Source organism: Cylas formicarius, unplaced genomic scaffold (genome assembly GCF_029955315.1).
Source record: "Cylas formicarius isolate icCylForm1 unplaced genomic scaffold, icCylForm1.1 PGA_scaffold_1__22_contigs__length_36826433, whole genome shotgun sequence".
Classification (NCBI taxonomy): Eukaryota; Metazoa; Arthropoda; class Insecta; order Coleoptera; family Brentidae; genus Cylas; species Cylas formicarius.
Window position 1 is genome coordinate 6,654,961 of NW_026844264.1, and position 16,871 is coordinate 6,671,831.

The 16,871-nt window shown below is 36.3% G+C and overlaps 1 protein-coding gene across 2 annotated transcripts in view; it reads right to left on the reverse strand.

Moving 5' to 3' along the window:
* The window catches only part of LOC132696881 (multiple epidermal growth factor-like domains protein 8), a 42,194-nt gene extending 25,457 nt beyond the window's left edge, over positions 1-16,737 (reverse strand). Inside the window, exons 1-7 of one of the 2 annotated variants that reach the window (XM_060661976.1) lie at positions 15,042-16,737; positions 8,163-8,491; positions 6,081-8,105; positions 4,129-4,448; positions 3,745-3,901; positions 1,692-1,956; positions 6-35 (exon numbers count right to left, since the gene is read on the reverse strand). In XM_060661976.1, coding sequence (XP_060517959.1) covers positions 6-35; positions 1,692-1,956; positions 3,745-3,901; positions 4,129-4,448; positions 6,081-8,105; positions 8,163-8,491; positions 15,042-16,480 — 4,565 coding nt within the window. In that variant the 5' untranslated portion in view covers positions 16,481-16,737. The remainder of the gene's footprint in view (positions 1-5; positions 36-1,691; positions 1,957-3,744; positions 3,902-4,128; positions 4,449-6,080; positions 8,106-8,162; positions 8,492-15,041) is intronic. The other variant, XM_060661977.1, reaches the window with a different exon arrangement.
* Between the last annotated feature and the right edge of the window lie 134 nt (positions 16,738-16,871).

The following is a 16,871-nucleotide window of genomic DNA, read 5'->3' on the forward strand; positions in this document are numbered from 1 at the left end:
CTTACAGAAACTCAAAGCTGCTCCACAAAGTAAATCTGTTTAAACAAGCGCGTATTAGGATATGTAATTATAAAATAAAGCATTTCTGTGTCGGTTGAAGAGTATAGAGAACTCCAGAAAGTTATGTCGGCGTTCATTAAGCAACTCAGTGTTTTTCATTTTGATTTGTATCGCGGCAATGACTTTAGAATCTTTAGAATATGACTTATATGGACATATTCCAATCAAGTACGGTAATGTGAGTTTCACTTGTTATAATATATTTCCAAATCACCTAAGGTGTGAGGTGATCATTGCAATATAGAAAGAAATATTCATTAAATATATATTGCAAAAATCCAATATAAATTTTAACGATTTTTACAGCATCTTAATGTAAAAATAAAAACTTGCTTTATCATTACATTATGTAACTTTCTTTGTAGAGTACTAAAATTAAAAAATGATGGTATTTACCTCAATTCAGAAATTTGCACGGTCTTTTATGAGAGGTGGACTCCAGCAGTGAAATAGGGAACTATAGGTTTGTTTGTGTTCAGAATTAACTGTCAAAGATTTTTGAGATTTGTTATTCAATACGTTTTTTAAGATTTCTAAAATAGGGAAAATGGAGTCAAAATTGAGCAAATCTGTAAATACAGCACCTCTGGGCTGTCTTGAATAAGTCTATTTTATGATTTAAGTAGAGCATTAGACACTATAAACCAAAAAATAGACAGTTTAAGCGTGGTGAAAGGAGGAGGGGTTGCTTGGAACTGGGTACCAACCTAACGTAGTGGTAGGAAACAAACGGTTGTGATAGATGGTACCAAGTCTGACAACAGAGAGAATAGCTTTGGGTTGTTGTTTTTTTTTTTATATTTGTTATATTTGGAAAAATAGTAGCAGACGAGTGTTGTCCTAGTCTTGCTAGTACTGTTCTATATGCTGATAATACCAGCATATTCTTCACCTATAAAAATATCGAAAATTTTAAATGTTCAAATGGTCGAAAATCCCGAACGTCGTTCGTGTTCGGGCGGGGGGGTGGTTTGTAACAGCCGATCCGCCTACAACTGAGACGTGACGTACACGTGATCAAGTGACAGAATGTTTAGGTTAGAACCAGCGATTTTTATAGGGATATCAAGTTTGAAACTTATTTAGGGTAATGCAGAACAGGAACAGAACCCCTTAACAAATAATTTTTCAAGACGACTTTATGTATTACTAGTGATGCAGAGAACCGCACTCACGTGCGTGCCATTTAGAGCCAGAATGTATCTTGGATATCTGCTTATGTAGAAAAATCTTTGTCAATATTTGATAATTAAATATAATTAAATACAAGTTTCATGGATACCTGCAATTGCTTGGGAAACTTTATTAATGACTCTATTAGTTGTTGATTGGTCTATATCAGAAAAACTTCCAACTCCTGGTAGAATACTTTCAGTTGCGAGAAATGACAATGATTTCTAACAAAAAAAAAAGTTACTCAAAATACATTAATACAATAGTAATGGCTTAAGATTTCTGCAGAAAGAATTGTAATAATGAATCATGCATTTTCTGTTTAATGGTTCCTTTAGAATTATTTATTTTTAATTTCTTATTACATCTTTAAGTGTGTATTCTGATTTAAATAATGAATAAGCAAAAATGCATTTTAATAACTCAAATAATAAAAACCATACGAGAGCCGAACTTACTCGATATCACAAGCGGGACCGGTCCAGCCCTCGTTGCACAGACATCTACCGTACGATTTGTCACAGGTGCCCCGCCCCAAAGCGCTGCTGCAATTCCCCGGGCAAATACTTTCTTCGCAGCCGAATCCGACAAACCCCTCTTGACAGACGCACTGCCCGTTGCGACACTCGCGAGGTGCCTCGCAATTGTCGCAACTGATCACTTTGTACATGGCGCTAAAGTGCTCGTTTGGCAGGCCTTGTTTGTAGTGTACCGTCAGGTAACCTAAGATTGAAACACCGCCCGTATTCAAACTTCGGTTTGTTTTGTTACAGATGAAGTGTGGGTGAGCTTAGATAATGGCTGTTTATTAAACATGGTTACGTCCTGAACTCAGCGGAGTAGATTGTATATTAATGAAAAAAGTTAAAAACGAAAAATTTAAAAAATCAATTTGGCTACCCAACTAACAGTAACTAGTAGTTAAAAATTTATTATAAGGTGACCTATATTTATAACCTTAGCTTTTGTAACAGTTTTTATAGTTTTATAAAAAACCCATTGGTATTACCATTTTTGTAAGAAGTCTAATAACTTTTTTTTAAATATTGTTCAGGTTAGAAAACTTTTATTTTAGGGGGTTTATAGCTTATTCTGTAATAATCCTTATATATTTTAAAGCACCTAATAAATATTCGACAGCTAGCTATGAATCGTAAGGAATGTGTTATGTATTTATATATTAAGAACAATTGGCAAAAAATTAGATATAGTAGCATTTTTTATAAAAAGTGATAATTAACCAAAATTAGAGAAAATCCAAAAGACATAAACCAATATTTAGTTTTTTATTAGAACAATATCATATTGGCAAATACTTCTAGTATAAAACACGATGAAGACAGGAAGAAATTAGATTTAGAAAAATGTGTTGACAAAAGGGGAAATTGGCTAAATGACTTATTTGATAACCAAAGTTGTAATGAGGTAACTGAGGATAACAATTAAGAATTGCCAATTAATTAACGCTCTATTTCCTCGAAAGTAAGCCAAAATTAATTAAAGCACCTTTTTTTAATTTTCAATAAATATTGCCAAATCAGGTTTCGGCACTGAATTTGGGTCCCGAATCAACTTGTTTCCATTTTTCATTCTTTTTTAGATTCAAAACTTTTTTGGTTTGAACAATTTTAAAAGGCATATTTGGCAATAAATAAACTGAAAAGTGAGGTTATAATTGCCATTTGACATTTTCGCAGTTTTCAATGATTTTCCAGTCAGTTTTAATTTTATATCGGTTATGAAGGTTTTTATAAATACATTTTTGTTAACTCAGAAAACCGTAAGTGTTTCAAAATAAATTTAGCTTTTGTTGCAAGAACAATATTGCTAGAAAACACCTAGGTAAGTTTTATAGAAGTTTCCAACGTGTTTAATTTTATTTGGAAAAAATATAAGTTTTAAAAAATCGCAGCTCACAATGGTTATGGTTATTTTTTCCGGATTCACATAAATACCTTCACTTATTTTTTGAAAAATTTATTATTTTAATATTTTAATTGCAAAAAAAATCATGAGACGATTTTATTTTTTAGGTTCTTAACAAAGTTAGTTTTAAAAAGGGCAAAATAGAAAATTATTTTATACATTTTGAGTGCTCAAAAAAAGTTATGTGGCTCAAGCAAAAGTTCAGTTTTTGGGTTGTTGTAACATTTGCTAAGACATTTTCATAAAAATTTCAAAGTAATAATCAATTACAATCAACTATAGAGTAAAAGCAAAATACAATGACTCGAACATGAAATAAAATAGAGAAACAGTTGTTTTTTGATTGGTTTTATAAATACTGTTAGTAGCCAAGTTTATAATAGTTTTTATAATATATTTTGGTAAGTTTGTTGCCGTTATAAAACTTATTTATAGTTAATAAACTTAACGATAACGTCTCAGAAATTGAAACGTCGTTGTTGTCAGGTGATAATAAGGGCGGAGCTAAATGTGATGACGCAGCAATGTTAAACTCACGGTGTATACAAAATATTGTCTAATTATAGGATGATGAATTTTAATTACCCGTTTTCGATTCAACTATGGTGGTCGACAAGGCTTCTTCGGTGCAAAACACGGCTGACAACGCACTCTGGCTACCCATATCCACCAACTCCGGCAACCCGTCGTATACATAGACCGCGTTTTCTCCGCAAGTGACATTCAATTGAGACGCATTCATCTGAAACGTTTGTGAAAACCAATTGCCTCATTTAGAGACGCGATAAGATATGCAGTAAATACCAAACGCCAAAATAGTCATTAGATACAATATTTTACTTTAAGATATGAACAAACGTTGTATGGTGTTACATTTATCCCCACCACAAAATATAAAACACATTCTATTGGGCAGTCTCTAGGAGTTAAAAATTAGAAATGGAGGAAGTAACGCAGCAACCAACCCACCTGCAACTGAATAATCGGAGTTCCGAATTCTACGTCGGGTTTGATGATCCACAAACATTCCCTAATAGGAGGCCCGCCCCACGGCGGGACGTAGTACTGCATGGAACTGATTCCTTGGCCTTTGGGTTCGCTCAGGAAGCCTCGCGCTTCGCACTGGTAGTAGCACTGTTTACCGTCTCTGGGGTCACCTGAATAGTTCGGCCGGCATTTTTCGCAATGGTCACCTTCCGTGTTGTCTTCGCAGAAGCAAACTCCCGTTTCCCGATCGCACTCGCCCTGGTCTATGTTCCCGTGACCGTTGCAATCGCATTTCTGGCATCCTGTCCACAAGAAAAGACAACCACGTAAAGTTCTATTAAGAAAAAAGTGCACTTTCGGCTTCTGCTAATTGAATCGAGAATAGACACACACATGCTTCTGTCCAGACTGTCTCCGGAGCAAAAACATTTTTGCTAATTGGTCATAGGCTGAGTTAATCGCAAGCGTTGTCAGACTACTAAGTCAGATAGTAAATTGTTGTCAACAGCTTAGCGGATCGACTTGCGCTGGGTCTGATGTATCACTTGGCGTTTAGGTGCTGTCTAACAGTTCTAGCAGTGCTTTGTCCTTCGGATGTTCGGGTATGGAAGGAAGGATAAAACCGGTATTTGCAGAGAAATTTAAAATTAAATGCCAAAAAACGGAATCGATAGTTTATCTAAAACTCCTAATAACACTTTACTGGTTCGACTAATCTAAGCTAGAATTTAGTATTCAGTATTCAGTAATTATCAGTAACAGGATTTTGATTTTGCCTAGCAAACATATTTTGCAAAACCTTTTTGAAGAAAAGAAGAAGTAAAGTTAACTTAAGACCTAATTTCATGCAGAAAACTGTCTTAATAAAAAAAAGGTAAAAGACTTATTAGTAAAAAATAAGCCTTCTAGTCAGTGGTGTGGTCAAACAATAACATTCAATCGTTTCATTTTCTCATCACTATTTTTTCTCTATCTTTTTATTTATCTATTTTTATATACTCCTTATGCCTGCCCTTTATACATTTTTTTTCTACTCCCTTCTCTAAAATACGCAATTTTGGAAGTGATCGGATGCTTTCGGAGATATTTTCCACGGCTTGAATTTTGACGTTTGTCAATTCTGACGGTCATGTCAGTGAATGTACTCGTTACTTAAATAATAAATAAATAAATAAAAGTTATTATTATTATATTTTTCCGAAGGGCGGAGTTAAGTCATTGTTTAGCTGCCGAATTTTAACCACTCTATCACCCAGCTCTTATATTAGTGACAGAAAAGGAAAAATGTCAGTTGACAGATACAAATCAGAGTTTTTTGACATCACATATGATGTAACACGGGGCCAGTACCTGACAGCTGGAAAATTTTTAAATAAATATTATGTTTATTCCCTTTTTGGTGAAACTCATTGTGGATCATATCCCACAAGTGTTTTTCTTGACAGTTTGATCCAAAGTTGACATTTCACTCATAACTATTATGTTTATTATTTTAAACCAATTATTTTTAAAACCTATCAAAATTTACATATCTTGGCCCTCTGTTTTTTATAATATAATATAATACAATACAAAAATGTTTCCAACAATGTAAAATACTACTCGTCAACGATGACTTGAAACTATACACCAAAATTGAGACCCGATGACTGTCTAAATCTTGAAGACCTTCTGCGCTTGAAACAATATGGTTACAATAAACTCCACATACAATAACACCAACCTAGAGCAAAGGGCGGAGATTCGAGATTTGGGAATAATGCTGGACGAAAAGTGGACTTTTAAGACTCATAATAAGTGAATGGAATAAAATAGTCGGCTTCATAGAAAAAAATTCAATGATTTAAGAAACCCCAAATCTGTTTATACTTTTTAATAAATAAAGTTAACAGTTTTTATCACTTTTTTTTAACTAAAGTGAGCAAAAAACTAACCTTGGTCCGCGGTTGCGTTGCCGTAACTTCCTGGACGACAGTCCTGACAAAACTCGCCCATGGTGTAATCCTGACACTCGTCGCAGATCTGGTAGCCTCTAGGACAGGCCGAGTGATTGTTGCATCCGCAGTTTTTCGAGCAGTCCTCACCGTACCAACCGACGTCGCACTTGCACGCGTAGTCCGGCTCTCCCTGACATTTGCCGTGCTCGCACACATTGTAACAAGTGCGCACGCAAGATGTGCGACCGTCACCGATGTAACCCTTCTTGCAGTGACAATTAAACGAACCGTCGGTGTTGGTACAGATGGCGTGGGTGTGGCAATCGTGGAGACCCAATCCGCACTCGTCGACGTCAGGACACTGGGCGTACGCCCACTTGGCCTGTTGCCCGTCTAATATTTCGGTGCAATTGACGTGGGGGTTGTTAAAGTCGCCTTGGACGCACGCCCCGGTCATCGGGTTCGACGAGCTGTAGCACCAGCCGCAGCTCAACGAACCGAGACACGTCGAGCAATTCGAGTGCATCGAGCATGACTTGCATTGCTCTTGGATTTTAGGAGTGATTGAGCTGTTCTCGTGGGTGGTTATTAGCGGGAAAGCTTGGTCGAGCCATTCGCGACATAAACCGAACTGATACTCGCTGGTGTAGACTGAAAAACTGAAACACTGCTGCGTGGCCTGACACCAGACGCAGCGCCCTTTCCTGTTGAGGCAGGACTCGCAGCCTGAGCGTTGGTAGCAGGGAGTCGGGCACTGGTCCAAGGTCGTAGCGGCTTTGGACTTTTGCCCAATCCTCGTGCACTTGGCTTCCTCCACCCACCACTCGCACAGGTTAGTGACGATACACGACTCGCATGATATGTAGTTTGAGCAATTGGAACAGGAACTGGGCTGCAGCGTTAAAAATTTCCAGTCGCCGTCGTGCGAGCAGGTCTCCTTTTCGTCCTTTAACCGCGACTGACACGAATTGGTCAACTCGCACCACCCGCAGTGGGAATCCGTCAGACAATGGAGGCAGTTTTGGTACTGGTCGCAGGTACCGTTTGAATACGGTTCGAGATACTCGAACGTGAACACTTTCGGAGTCTCGTCTATCTCTTTGTAATGTTGCAATTCCATTTTGCTCTGCTGGTGCGTACTGTATATCAAGTTGATCGTTTTGGTGGACCGGAAATCGACGGATATCTTATCGGAAGAGTTACCAGGCCACTTGAATGACTTGCAGTGCGTTTGCTCCGCGGAAACGTTCGCGATCATGTTATCGGCCAAGGTCAACGTCGCCGAGCAGTAGCTTATGCAGACGTTGAGCATTTCCTGCCACATTTGGGGCAGCCTCAGGAAACCGAGCAGGCGAGCGATCATCTCGCCGCCCGTGACGTAGTCCGCCCTCAATTGAGGACTGGAGGCGCTGTTGAAATCAACGGTCGTCGCGTTAATGATCGCGACGTGGTCAGGCTGGGTGAGGTTCACGGGATAATTGTACTTGACGAAGGTGAGGCCGGGTCTCATGTCGAACTCCCTGCACTGTTCCGGTTTGATGACCTCGGTTCCCTTGGAGCCCCACCAACCGGGTATCTGACTGGGACTGTCTTCCTGAAGACCGCAGACTCCGTAATTGTCGTCCTTGTGGTGACATCTGGCGTTCTGCACGCACCACGTGCACTCTTCCAATCCTAATTTGTGTGCGGCAGACACCAGGTGGGTCTTGTTGGGGTACACGTGGCCGTGTATGAGGCAGGAGTGGCAATCTCCCAGGGTGGGACAGACGCCCGGGCATCTGGTAGTTTGAAGGTTTGTGGTACAATTGGCGCCGATGGTTCTGCCGTAACACTGTTCGTCAGCGGAACACCAACCACACTCGGGATCGGCCGAGCATTCCGCATAGTTGCGATGTCTTACGCAGGTGGTTTCCGGATCGTAGGACTCACCCCAGCGAGACGCGATCATCGGTGGTACAACGTAGGCTAAGAGATCGCCGTTTACGTTTCCGTGATAACCGCCCACCAGTAATAAGGTATTCCCTGAAAAGTATCGGTCGTATTAAAAACGCGGTTGGTTAAAGTAACGGCGATGTTTACCGTTCCTGACGCTCGAGGCGTGTGCAAAGACTCCCTGGTGCTTGGGGTAGCGCGATTCGTTGTGTTTGCCCAATATGTCCGGGTTTACCCATGTATGACAGCCCAAATGGTAAAGGTACATTTGATTGTCGTAACATATTTCCTCTTTGTTGTGGCGGTGCGAGTAACCTCCGAATACCACAAGGTAATTACCGAAAATGTTAGCGGTGTGGAAGGCCCTCTCCCTTGGCACAAACTTCTCCCTTAGATGCTCTCGAGTGTAGTGGATCTCCGACCAATGGCGATTATCTAATTGAAAGGCGAACATCCTGTCCGACAACTTCGAAAATCTGAAAATATTTTTGATTCGATATATGTAAACAACAAAATATGCTTATTTGATATTTTTGGTTAGCTTGTTAGGATTTTGTTAGATATTAAAGAATATTGAATTTACGCTTTATTGTTCACTAAAATGATTTTTACTTTATTACTCTTTAAAAAAGCATTTTCCGATTTATACTTACAGGCGATATTTTTAATAATAATAATAATAATAATAACAGCACTTTGTTTCCAACATGTAACATGACCCAATTACAGGAAATACTAAATATAAATCATCCAACATATATACCAGGGGATGTAGAAACTAATCTTAAATCTACTAATCTTATAACTAAAAAAAAAGAAGGAAAGAATCAGAAAGAAAAGGAAAAAAAAAGAAAGAAAGAATCAGAAAGGAAAGGATAAGACCCGACGCCAATCGAAGTTGCTGGGTGTTCGAAGTGTTTTCGGAGCACGAGCATTGAAGATCCCAAGTGAGATCTTGGCGAACCATCTGCAGGATTTCAGTCGGAGTTCAACAAACGAACGGATGATATCCCGGAGTATAGTGTCATCACATTTTTCCATCCGTGAATCAATACGAGAATATATATATATATATATATATATATATATATATATATATATATATATATATATATATATATATATATATATATATACAGTGTGTCCAAGATAAGGATGCACAGCATGGGGATCTCGGAAACTATAAGAGATACAGTGTCGGTTAAATTAGACAAAAGTTGCGCATTTTGATACCGAACAAGATCCCGTTTTACAAATTTGAAAATTCCAAGCCGTTCCGGAAATATCCGAGAAAAACCGAAATATTGCGATTTCGTTTTTATTATTTTTTAAAGCTATTTGAAAAGATATGAAAAAACGGAAAACACTTTTCCATTGGCACTTTTTAATCTCTCCAAATTGACGTTAACAAATTTTCATTACAGCGTTTCGATTCCATGGAACCACCATCAACTTTGATTTTTCTTATGGGACGGAAAAAAAGTACACACAGTATTAGGTTGTGCTTTTCATTGCGAATTCAATGATGTACGATACAATATGGTTACTTATGTTTCTATCCAGAAAAATGGATTTTTAATACATTTCAGCATTTAAATGGAGTAGGCCATGACAAAATGACATCCAGTCAATTTCAATGACATATTAATGTTATTTGTCTTTATTATCAGTCGATCATAAGTTTATTCCTTTAGTTATTGTTTTGTATTTTTATTGTTGTTGTCTTTTTCTAATTTATTTTGTTCTACAATGGAGGGAGGTAATTTTACAAACGAAGAAAAATGTGATATGCTGTCTTGCTACATCTGATGCCAAAGAAATTGTGTGGAAGCCGAGCGTATGTATTCTAACAAATACCCAGAGCGGAGACAACCTGACAAGAGTATTTTTCGGCGTTTGTTATTTAATCTGAAAGAATATGGATCATTTAAGAAGCCTGCATTATCCCGACAAAAACCTTCCAATGAAGAAAACCAATACATTGTTCTACAATCTGTTATGGAAAATCCACAAACTTCTACCAGAGAAATTGAAGACCAGAATGGGGTAGCTAAATCTACAGCTCAGTTTATTTTAAGGAAAAATGAATTTAAGCCTTACAAATTCAGAATATGTCAAGGATTAAAACCGGGTGACGACGAACGACGTAGACATTTTTGTGAGTGGTATACCAGGATGTGTGATGAGAGTTTTAATTTTCCATATAAAGTGATTTGGTCTGATGAAAGTATGGTGACCAATAACGGTATTTATAACAGGCGCAATACACACTATTGGTCGCAACAAAATCCACGTGTTAATAGACTATCCAGACATCAAGTTCGCTTTGGGTTTAATATTTGGTGTGGGATTTTTGGTAGCAAGATTATAGGCCCTATTTTCTATAATAATTCCTTAACTTCCGAGCGGTACCTTGACATCTTGAGGCACGATTTAGAAGATGCCTTAGATGATTTACCGCTAGGCGCTGTGCAAGGCTGCTGGTTCCAACAAGATGGTGCCCCAGCCCATAACTCCAGAGAAGTTCGCCAATATTTAACTGAACGGCTTGATGGAAAATACATTGGGACTTACAGTGAAACACCTTGGCCTCCAAGGTCCCCGGACTTAACTCCCTTGGACTTTTTCTTATGGGGTTACATAAAAAATGAGGTATTCAAAGAATGTTTTGACAACGAGGAACAATTACGTCAATCAGTACGAGCAGCGTTTAATAAAATTACTCCTGAAATGTTAAGTCGTGTTTTGGAGTCTACCGTGAGACGGGCGTACTTATGCCTAGAAAATGGAGGTCATTTATTCGAACATTTGTTATAGAATTTGTTTTTCATTAACTTGTTGGATTTAGTTGTTATGTTAAATGAACAGTTAGAGTTAGTAAATAAATAAACACATTAACTCGAACACTTGTCAACCATTTTCTTTTGCCTTTCATCGTTCGGATCTCATGGCCTACTACAATAAAATACTGGAAATGTATTAAAAAGCCATTTTTCTGGATAAAAACATAAGTAACCGTATTGTATCGTACATCGTTGAATTCGCAATGAAAAGCACAACCTAATACTGTGTGTACTTTTTTTCCGTCCCATAAGAAAAATCAAAGTTGATGGTGGTTCCATGGAATCGAAACGCTGTAATGAAAATTTGTTAACGTCAATTTGGAGAGATTAAAAAGTGCCAATGGAAAAGTGTTTTCCGTTTTTTCATATCTTTTCAAATAGCTTTAAAAAATAATAAAAACGAAATCGCAATATTTCGGTTTTTCTCGGATATTTCCGGAACGGCTTGGAATTTTCAAATTTGTAAAACGGGATCTTGTTCGGTATCAAAAGGCGCAACTTTTGTCTAATTTAACCGACACTGTATCTCTTATAGTTTCCGAGATCCCCATGCTGTGCATCCTTATCTTGGACACACTGTATATATATATATATATATATATATATATATATATATATATATATATATTCTCACGTATTGATTCACGGATGGAAAAATGTGATGACACTATATTCCGGGATATCATCCGTTCGCTCGTTGAACTCCGACTAGAATCCTGCATCCGACTGGAATCCTGCATCCGACTGGAATCCTGCAGACGTTTCGCCAAAATCTCACTTGGCATCTTCAATGCTCGCGCTCCGAAAACACTTCGAACACACACACACACACATATATATATATATATATATATATATATATATATATATATATATATATATATATATATATATATATATATATATATATATATATATATATATATATATATATATATATATATATATATATATATATATATATATATATATATATATATTTCTAAAGATGGCTTAAAAATATTCGTAGCAAAGAAAATAACATGAAAATAGGTCTATATACTGGTTTTCTACAAAAAGGTTACATCCAATTTGCGACTTCCGAAGTCATGTCTTAATAGTTACAAAACAGCTTTAATTACCAAATGCAATAAACAAATTTACTAAAATAGGTAAGATTATATTCTTAAAGTAATACGTTTTTGTTTCGCATCACTAGATGTTTAATCAACCATAATGATGAAACTAGGGCTAATATTCACAGAAATGTTATCGTCCTTAAAAGTAATCGAGTAATCAGCAGAGAATAATTTATTTAGGGCCAAAATTTAATAATCTACTTTCGTATGTGTAAGGAAAATTAAAAAAAAAAATTTAAAAGAAAAAAGATATTTTCTGGAGGGGTCCAAAACTATATTCTAGAAAACTCTTCCACGTTTGGCTAGTATGCTTAATCTTAATAGTTTAGTTAGTTTAGCTTTTCTGATTTTAATTAGAATTGAATTATTGTAGGTTTGTAATTTCATAAATTAGTTAATTTTGGGTTTTAACACACATAAATTGAAAAATAAATTTAAATTGAAAACTTAAAAAAAAAGTTTAAATAAATTGAAATTAAAAAGAAAAGTTGGGGGTAGTAGATAACAAAAATTTGGAGCACTTGTCAATTTTGGATTAGTTGGAAAACTCCTGTGGACACCACATTTTCTGATATCTTTGTATTTTGAATAAACTCTAATAGTGTTTTCAAAATGACATCCATTTTCTTGAAATTACAATAGTGACATACTTTTTTTCAATTTTCAAATTAAAAAAACTAACAAGAAATGGGCAAGTTTTCCAACTTTTTGTTATTTAAATTACTCGTAAAAATAATGTTCGGTCTATGGCTCATAAGTTCGGGAAGATATTTTTCTTATTGCTCATTAAAATAATTTTCAATTCGCGATTTTATTGCATTACTCACTAAAAAAATCAATTTGCGATTGTCGAATAATTTTCAGTTTATAATTTGTAACTAGAGGACGATATTTTATTATTTATCAAAATAATTTTCAATTCGCGATTTATAAGTATGTAACAATAATTTTATTATTTATTACTCATTAAAATCATTTTATAAACACAAAATGTCATTTTTTTATTGATTATTAAAATAATTGTCAATTAGCATTCTGAAAGTATATAAAATGTTTTCTGTATTACTCTATTATTTATTTATGTACTGTATTTAAGGTTTATATTACACTACTGATATAGGTTGGAGTGTGTTGCTGGGGTGATTTCAAGTTAAAAATATCAAATGAACATATCCCGGAACTCTGTTCTAACTGAGGTACAAGCATTTGAAATTTTAAAGACCAATTAAAAGAAACCCCTTTATTTTATATTTTATTATTTCTTATTTATTTATATTTACTGTATAGTGTAGCTTTTCTAAGAATTGAAGTGGTAGCTCTGCTAACAGTCTCAGGGTCAGCATGAATAGTTTCTGCGGCATCCATAATTCTAGCTATCAGTTGTTCTCTGTTTTCAATACTTTCTTTATAAACTAAAGTTTTCAGTCTTCCCCATAAAAAGTAATTGAAAAGATTAATGTCAGGTGACCTTGCTGACCAAAGAATTGTGAACTTGTTCCAATCCACCGGCTTGTATAATTTTGATTAAGAAAGTCTGTTACTTATCGACCAAAATGAGGTGTGCCATCGTGCTAAGACCACATTCGTTATCTTCTATTAAGAGGAACATTATCCAGTTTTAAAGCTTGTACAGGTAAGATGTGGTACGGACACAAACCGAAAATGTGTAACGTTCTTCACACTCTCATCCGGCCTATGATAGGTACCTGTTCTTCAAACCCTAGTACTAGTGCGATCAATCGTAGCAAATTGCTGTCGAACGGAACATTCAGGAGTAGCTGTAAGAAACTTGCCTGTTTCTCTGAAACATCGATGTACATTGCAAAACAGTTCTACAGGGCACACTACGAGTGGTAAATCGTCGAAGAAATGCATTAACTGCCGCTCGTCAGTTTGCAATACACAATCCATAAACAAAATGAATGATGGCACATTGTATTTCAATATAATACACGAAAATAAATATGCAAAATTAATTCAATTGAAGTTTAATAATATAATATTAATACAAATAATATTAACTGCCAAACGTAATACTGGAGCAATTCATTGGATAAAGCCGATTCTTTTTAAATGACCTTTATGTTCATTTCACATTTTTAACGTGAAATCACCCCAGCAACACATTCCCAAGCTAAGGCAGTCATGTTGTGGGATACCCTATATAAATACGTGCCGATATTTTTTTATTGCTTATTAAAATAATTTCCTGTTTGAAATTTATAAATACGATATTTTTTATTACTCTTTAATATAATTTTCATTTCGCGACTAATAAGTACCCCTTCTATTTATTTATTACTCATTAAAATATTATTTAAGGAAGCAGCGATTGAGTGCATTATCATGTGGATTCCTGTACTTTTACAATATTATTTTTTATTATATGATAGATGTAATAAATGATGAATTAAATACTTATGAAATAATTATCTTCATGATTTTTAGATCTTCACTATGAATCCTGGTAAATTTGTACTCATAACTTTAATTACTAATCAAAGACACTTATCAGTCTTTTAATGTCTTTTCTCCTGACTCACTAAAGATTTATGTATTTTATTTCTCTTTCTTTACACGTAACACAAGTGGATGGCCATTGGTGTACCTATGGACAGTATTTGTATTAAAGAAAACGTTGTAAAATTGTGGAATGTGGAAACTGTATAAATTGCAGGTGAGTCATCCTGTAGTCCAATCCAAGCCTAAATAAGGTTTTATCTCTACACTTCAATTAAACTAACTTCAAAAAACCTAGAAGAATAAAGAATAAAAATGAGCATTTGTCGCTTCTCTATTTGTTGTGATTACACCGGGGAACAAGCTGCTGAAAAAACTTCTCCCACCCTAATAAACCCTTCAATGCCAAAGACAATAAAATTATTTTTGTTCAATGAAAATATTACTGTGTGTGTCAACGAAAAAGGAGATAAGTCGCAATCGAGCTTTTCAAAATTACCGCTGATTGAATTATCAATTAATTTATGGTGAGTCAGACATTTTTTAGTGCATTTCCACATGGATTTAATGATATATCTCCTTTTTAATGCCAATATCTTTCTTACCTAGCAACTCCAGCCACTATGCCACCATAAACTATAAGCGAGTTTGTCGGCGAGTGATATACGGTGGAGTGAGCCACTACTCTGACGTCCAACTGCTTCCCTCCCCTCAGTTTCACTTCCTCCCACTCCTCAGTTTCATCCGGTGATAATTTTATACTGAACAATTTCGAGGAAAATTCACCATCCGACGTACTACCGCCAAATAAGTAGATGATCCCATTGGCACATGTGAGGGTGTGACGAGTGAGATGGGGTGGTGTTATATTCGAATATTTCGCACGCAAGCGCCACTTGCGAGTTTGTACATCATAATACCACAGATCATTGGCCAAACTCCCATCTTTCATCTTCCCACCGAATATGACAAAGCCATTTGCTATGGAGCATGATGCATGGCCATACCTTGCTTCTGGCTTGTGTTCATCATTTATCCGGCTATGTCTCTGTCGTCTTCTATAATGTGTAGAATTTTCACTGACAGCATAAAGCAAATTTCTGAGAAACGACGTTTTACTATTTATACCCCATTTTTGTTCCCAATCAGGCCCGGCATGTTCTATAAGCTTAGCTATTGAGCTAGGTTCTATATTTAGGAGATTTTTATCAGATATAACATTGCCGTTTTCATCACGCCAAGTACTAGTTTGGAAATTGTACACCTCTAAGCTACCCATAATATTATTAAGATTATATCCTCCAAAAACATAGAGAGAGTCAGTCATTTCTATATATACAGCGGAATGGGCTGCACGAGGTTGCAGCCCTCCTTCGGAATGTGAGAGCCAATGCCATTTATTGCCTACAGCCTCATTTTCATATAAATCACAGGCGTGTCCCGAGTATCCAGAACGGCACACGCATCTACCCTGTTCACAGTGTCCATGACCAAGCTGGCGTCCACAATTGCCAGGGCACAACCTTCGAGAACAATCCACTCCACCCCATTCGTTACTATCACAAATACATTGATGGTTATAGCAGACACCTTGATAAGAGCAATTATTCGGACAATCAGTTATTGAAAATTCCGCCCGAAAACCATCTAGAACATAATTTGTGTCACTATAAAGCAACACAAGCATGTACCCTGACGAGGCAACAACTTGTTGAGGTTCAGTTTTGCCACTAAAACTTCCCAGTAAAGGGGAAGAGAACGAATCTCCATCATAAACGAATACATAATCATAGGAGCATTCGGTACCCATACTTCGGAAACTTAGGGAAATAAACTTATCAGATTCATTTGCTTTGATCAACCATTCACAATGACTATCTTGCGTGTAATTCGAGCCAACGGGGCCATCACTGATGACGCCCCACGAAGAGGTAAACACCCTTCGACTTCTATCACATGGTACCAAGTCCACCGCTGCGTATCCAACTACAATAAAACCAATAAAAATTTCCCATAATGAGTAATTGATGATTTGCCCTCGCATATTGTAAATAAAACTGAGCAACTAACAAACGTTAGGAGATTTCTTGAGCATTAAACTAGCCATTATTGCTGTTAATAATACTACATCACATCGCGTTTGGTTTCAATTTTTACGAACTTTGACAAAAACTGGTTTACCAAAACAATCGATGACATTTGGTAAACTTGGCACTTCACCACATGACAGGCGTCATATTGGCGATAACATTGGGGTAACCGAATTATTAATTTAGTATTCTATTAAAAAGTAATTTTTCTTCTAGACCACAAACCAAGATTAGAGATTTGTATAAAAGATTGCTGGTAATGTAACTAAGAGCAAATAGCACGAGTCAAACTGGAAAAAATATTCGGGATTTGTGTCAAGAACGTATAAGATCCTAACAAATAAT